This window comes from Fukomys damarensis, unplaced genomic scaffold, assembly GCF_012274545.1.
Source record: "Fukomys damarensis isolate Sample0158 unplaced genomic scaffold, DMR_v1.0_HiC HiC_scaffold_33, whole genome shotgun sequence".
Lineage (NCBI taxonomy): Eukaryota > Metazoa > Chordata > Mammalia > Rodentia > Bathyergidae > Fukomys > Fukomys damarensis.
Window position 1 is genome coordinate 54,487,187 of NW_022900945.1, and position 6,030 is coordinate 54,493,216.

A 6,030-nucleotide genomic window follows, 5' to 3' on the forward strand; every position below is an offset into this window, starting at 1 on the left:
TGGCCCGCGCCCTCGTCCCCGATGTAATTGAAGGCCAGGTTCAGGGACACCAGGGTCCGGTTGCTGCCGTGCAGCGTGGACAGGGCCTGGCCCAGGAGCTGGGCGCCGTGGTCATCGATGTTGTTGTTCCGCAGAGACAGGTGGGAGAGCCTGGACCCGGGGAAGGAGAGGAAATCGGGCCCTGCTGGGCACCCCCGGTCCGGGACTGGAGGCGTGGGCCGGACAGGGACGGGGCCCAGGGAAATGCCGGAGGGTTAGAGGGCGGGGCTAATTCCTGTCCTGCGGGGGGCGGCCTCACGTGCTGTCCATGGCCATGAGCTTGTGGTACGACTGTTTTGGCAGTGGGTTCCCCTCCAGAGACACTTTCCTGCGGAGGAGAAAGATCTGAGAGCTGGGAGGGACTGATGAGGTCGGGTAGGGAGGGGACAGAGAGCAAGGCCGAGGGCTAGAAGCAGCCCCAGGGGGGAAGTCCACAGCACAACTCCCAGGCTAGACCAGCAGAAGAGAGCTCAGCGGGAAGGGGCGCTCCAAAGGCTGGCCGCGGTGAGGCTCTCTGGGACAGACAGCTTCCAGTGACCTAGTCCTGCTCTCCAGGCTCTGTGGGACCCTTTCCCCTGGCGGGCAGCCAGACTTAGGGACTCGCTGCTAATAAACACTGGCAAAAGTGATGGGATGTCACTGTCCAGGTCACCATGGCCTGCGCCTCCAGCTCTAGGGCACTCTCCCCACTGCTTTGCCACAGGACATGCAGCTGCCTGGGGGTAGCCAGGTGTGGTGGCACATGCTTTTAATCCCAGCACTCGGGAGGCTAAGGCAGGAGGATCCCTGAGTTCAACACCAACCTGGGCTACATAGTGAGTTCCAGTTTGGTCTCAACTACATAGTGAGAACCTGTCTCAAAAAACCCAAAAAATCAAAAACAAACAAACAAACAAAAAACCAGCAAACAAGCAAATGCCTGGGAGAGGCCTCTAATCAGTCACACGGTGAAGCTGGGAGGCAGATTCTTCACTCCAGTCTCACTGAAGCCCCAGACAAAGGCCTTACTGCAAACTCCAGGCAGAGAGAGAGCAGCACACAGTGAACCCATGCCCAGGTGACCTCACAGATCTCACAGCCGGTAAGGATTTGCATTTGCTGTTGGAGCCACTACATCTGGGAGCCACTCAGTTACACAGCACCTGATAAATGACTACTGACCCCACTATGGACTAAGGCCTTCTTCAGTAGTACGGGGAAACAGAGATCTTTTTGTGAGTCACAACAAAAATGGAACCAACAGCTAGAATTTTTTTTAAAACAGGGTCTTGCTATGTAGCCCAGGCTGGCCTTGAACTCACAGAGATCCTCCTGCCTTAGTCTCCCGAGTGCTGGGATCACAAGTGTGTGTGACCATGCCCAGATGAAATTTCTCTATTTAAATGTTTTCTCCCATGATTGATCATTTTTTGCACAACCATTCAGGCTGCCTGGTCTTTCACATAAACTCACTGCATCATAAATTATTTTATGCTATCTGACATTCTTACATAATGAGTTCACATAGTTGTTTCTCTGCTAAATTGTTTCTAGTTCCCATGGTGGGATGAAATGTGTACTTCATGGGGCTCTACCCAAGGTACTGGGGACCCAACCAGAGAAGCCAGTCCCTGCCCAAGGAGCATGCAGCCTGTCCTGGAGACGGGGACAGGCGAGCCCCGGCACGCAGCAGCATTTGGGACATTCTGTGGAGCAAGAGAAGTCAAGGTGTGCAGTCTGGGAGCCGAGACAGTGCTGTTCTTCCTACACCAGACCATACCTGTAGCTAGGCCACCTCTCACCAGGCACCAGGCTCCTGCCCGTTTCCAGTGCCGTCCTCTGTGGGAAAGCCCAGCACAGCCCCTCCACACAGCCTGTGGGCCTTCCTGCCCCTTCCATAAGGTGGATGGCACCTTCAGCACCAGCCCACTGCCCTGCAAGTCCACTCCTGGCTCCTCCTCTCTGCTCCCTGGCTGTGAGTTCCGGTGAGAGAACAGTCTTGCTGGCCTCACGGCCAGGCCGGGGAGCAAGGGAGGTGGCCTCCGGGGAGGGTGGGGGTAGTGGGGCTGGTGGGCCGGAGGGGAGAGGCCCCGCCAGGCTCTTCGGTGCTTCAGGGGAGAGCTTCATGACCCAACAGACACGACTGAACCCTGTGCCCACCAGGATACCAGCCAGGAGCTGGGCTCTTCACTCCATACCAATGACTCCCACGATGCCCACCCACCTGGCTGCTGTCCCCTGCTGACCTGAGTGTGGGAGAGCAGAGAGGCAGGAGGGCAATGAAGGTGCTCAGGGTTTCATCCGTCAGCCCCACGTTCCACAGGCTACAGTCAGCATGAAGGACAGCAAGGGTGAGAGATCACCTGCTATGATGCCGCCTGCCAGTCATCCACCCCAAACTGTAGCCCTGCTGTGCGTGTGCGTGCGTGCGTGTGTGTGTGTGTGTGTGTGTGTGTGCTGGGGATTGAATCCAGGGCCTTTGCATCCAGCCCTTTTTAAATTTTGTATTCTGAAAAAAATAAATAAATAGATTTTGTAGTCTGAGACAGTCTTGTTAAGTTAGCCAGGCTGGCCTGGAACTTTCCATCCTCCTTCCTCAACTGAAAAAAAAATAAATGGATTTTGTAGTCTGAGACAGTCTTGTTAAGTTAGCCAGGCTGGCCTGGAACTTTCCATCCTCCTTCCTCAGCCTCCCAGAGTGTTGGGATTCGGGATCTTCTGTGCCCGTTTTTTGTCTCTATCCTGAGCCATCCGGAGCACAGCCCACACGCTGGCCTCCTCCCTCACCCAGGGTCCTCACTTGATAGCCCGAAGCTGGCTGAGGGAGGGCAGGCAACTGGAGAAGATTCCCAGGATCCGGTCCTCCACCTTCCAGCCTGCAGAGGGAGAGGAGGGGCCTCTAGCCGGGGGCGGGGCCTCGGGTCTGTGGGCGGGGCTCGGGGCAGGCTCACCGCGGATGTAGATCTCCTTCACTGCCTTGCCGTCCTCCTGCTCCAGCTCCACCTGGATGGTGGGCCGGAAGAACACGTACTTGCTCTCCAGGCTGTTGAGGCTGCAGGACCCCGACAGCCGCTGCTCGTCTGGGAGTGGACCGGGTGAGGAGGAGAGAGGTTGTCGCGCAGCCCCCATTCCCTGCCAGGCCGCCCGCCTCCGCTTGTCCCGCCAGGACCACTCACCTGGGGTGGGCTTTAATGATGTGGAGGCCGAGGAGTCGGAGATCGAGTGTGGGCGCGGTGGGCGCGGCCGGGTGACGACCTTGGGGAAGTCGGTGTAGCCGGAGCGCGCGCAGAGCTCGGCGAAGTCGGCCTCGAGCACCCCGGTGCACTGGTACTCCTCTGCGGCAGAGGGCGCTGTCAGGCACTGTTCTCGAGCAGCACCGCAGCGCAGAATACTCAAGCATCGGATGGATCGCACGCACATGCAGGAAAACCACTCTGGTCATTCGTGTTCTGTGCACGGGCGGAGCGGCGGCCAGGACTGGGCGGCTTCATGGCCAGGCTGCTCAGAGGTCCCTTCCGAGCGTGTATGCCAGGCAGCCTCGGAGAAAGGCCGGCTCCCTGGAAACGTCGCCGGAACCTAACGTTGTGCTGTGCACAGCATGGGATCGAGGGCGTGCCCTTACACACCTGCCCGGGCGGATAGGGACCGGACACGCGGCCCTCTGGTACACAGGTGCAGAGCGCTCTGAAGTAGATCAGCAGCCAGAGCTTTTGTGCTAGGAAAGCGGCTCTGTAGATTTCTTCGAGAAAAAGTCACCACTGACAGCACAGCGGACACAAGATGGGCCTCATAACTTGCTTACCTGTGTGATATTCAACCTGCTCGCCGATCTACCTACCACTTCAGGAGAGAACTACAGGCATAGTCAAGCCACCAGATAAAGCCAAACTGGAATTATGAGGGTGAGAGTACACTGTTTGTTTGAGGCAGGGTCTCACTAGGCAGTTCAGGCTCGCCTTGAACTCACTGTGTAATCCAGGTTGACCTCAGACTCATGATGATCCTCCTGCCTCAGCTTCCCAAGTGCTAGATCACAGGTGTGGGCTACCATGCCTGGTTTAAACACTGGGATTTTTCTACAGGCTTCAAACATTAACAGAGATTTTGAAAGAGACGGAGCCAGGGCCTTCTTTCTTCCAGCTGGTGCATGATCCCCTATCTGAGCTTTCAAAAGTTGGAGCATTACTTCTCAGCCACAAAGGACCCCGAACTAGGAAGGAGTGGCTCTGGGACCAATTTGTGAATTAGGGAACCAACTTTGTCCATGTGGGAACAAGATCAATTTCAAATCTCCACACATTCTGGATTAAAGTCTGAGATTTCCACAAAAGCACTGACAAGCCTGCTTCCATTTCTAACATCGTATCTTTGTGAAACAGCGTTTTCTGTAGTGACAGCAACAAAAATGAGATTACGGAGTAAACTGGACACGAGCAATACACTTGGGGTGTCATACTTGGGACTAATTGCAGGAAAACAAGCTCAGGGCTCCCCCTGATTCTGCATTATGGTAAGTTGTGTAATCATTTCATGTAATGCTAGGCAGGAGGATCACCGTGAGTTTGAGGCCAGGCTGAGCTACATGACGAGTTCAAAGCCATCCTGGAATACATAGCAAGACCCTGTCTCAAAAAATTTTTTAATGATTTCCTGTAATGTAATAATAGAAATAAAGTGCACAGTAAATGTTATGTGCTTGAATCATCCTGAAACCATCCACACCACCCCATCCATGGAAAAATTGTCTTCTATAAAATGGTCCCTGGTGCCAATAGTGCTCCAGGAAATTCTATTAACTGATCTTTCCTTCTGTGAAATAATCATTCTCTAGCGCTAATTCCCCACCCACCCACAGCCGCTAGCACCTCCAGTCCAGAGACAACCCACCGACCCTCTCCGATGGCAGAGCGGTCAAGTTTGGATCAAGAAGCCACCCCCGCAGTTACAAAAAAACAACCCGGCCAATGAACTCTCCTTTGTGCTTGTTAGTTCGGGTTGAGGTTCTAAAGCTAGCAACAAAAAGCCACGCCCCTATCTATTGTGGGACCTAAATTACAAGCCCTTGCTAAATGGCAAAGGGCCTAGGAGACAGTGTCCTGAACCCCTCCCATTGTAACCACAGCCCCGACCTTTGTTCCAGCCCTGGCCTAAGAATGTGTATCACTCTTGTATTGTTTGAAGTCTGGATCTGAATCTACCTGTAAATTAGAGACTCCAGACATAGAGCCCCAAGTTAATTGACAAACTGTTTGCTCATCCGGAGTGTCTTGGTGACCTGTGAGACATCCTATGGGTGGTACCTGTCAATGGGTGGTATGTCACTCATCAATATGTGACTGTTGAGCATGTGACTGCTGACCAAGTCAGCAGACCTTTGTCCCCTGTCTGTGAGCCCAAAAATGTTAACCCCCTCTTTTACTCCCTATAAGAGGACCTCAGCCCCTGAGCTAGGCGCCTCTCTGAGCCAGCCACTTGGTTCTGAGAGTGCCGTCTGGCCAGACTAATAAAGGTCTCTTTACCATCTAGCCTGGTGTGTTCCTTCCTGGGTTTCTCGTTCCTCGATAGCGCTCACGGAGCCTCATTGGGCTTTCGGGCCCAACATTGCAAAGGCCTTTTGGGCTGTTTGCGCTCCGTGGAGTGGAAGTGAGACTTTTAAGTCTTACACTATAAGACTCAAACATTGGTTTCCTAGAGAAGGTAAATTCAAGGAGAGCAGGACTGTTCCGTGAGTTGTACCTGGCCTCAGAGCAGACGTTCAAAACAATAATGCTGAATGAATAGCTACGTAACTGCTCAGACCCGGCCTCCAGCACGTCCTGGGTCTTCCCCTCTTCCTCTCACATCTCACATCGCGCTGCACTTGCTAGCGCCCCAAACACAGCTTGGCTTCTTTCATTCAACTGCCAAGTTGGCCTGGGCCTCGGAGCCCAGCCCGGTGAGTTGCGGGGGAGGCGGTGGCGCCCGGGCCTGCTTCCCCACCCCGCCGCCCGCCCTCGTACCGGGGTTTCTGGG

The 6,030-nt window shown here is 54.6% G+C and overlaps 1 protein-coding gene across 1 annotated transcript in view; it reads right to left on the reverse strand.

The window, feature by feature from the left end:
* Lrrc71 (leucine rich repeat containing 71) overlaps positions 1-6,030 on the reverse strand; it is a 10,403-nt gene that overhangs the window by 3,181 nt on the left and 1,192 nt on the right. The window contains exons 2-8 of the mRNA XM_033758082.1: positions 6,018-6,025; positions 3,195-3,353; positions 2,970-3,098; positions 2,819-2,894; positions 2,265-2,342; positions 299-367; positions 5-150 (exon numbers count right to left, since the gene is read on the reverse strand). Of these exons, the coding sequence (XP_033613973.1) occupies positions 5-150; positions 299-367; positions 2,265-2,342; positions 2,819-2,894; positions 2,970-3,098; positions 3,195-3,353; positions 6,018-6,025 (665 nt within the window). The remainder of the gene's footprint in view (positions 1-4; positions 151-298; positions 368-2,264; positions 2,343-2,818; positions 2,895-2,969; positions 3,099-3,194; positions 3,354-6,017; positions 6,026-6,030) is intronic.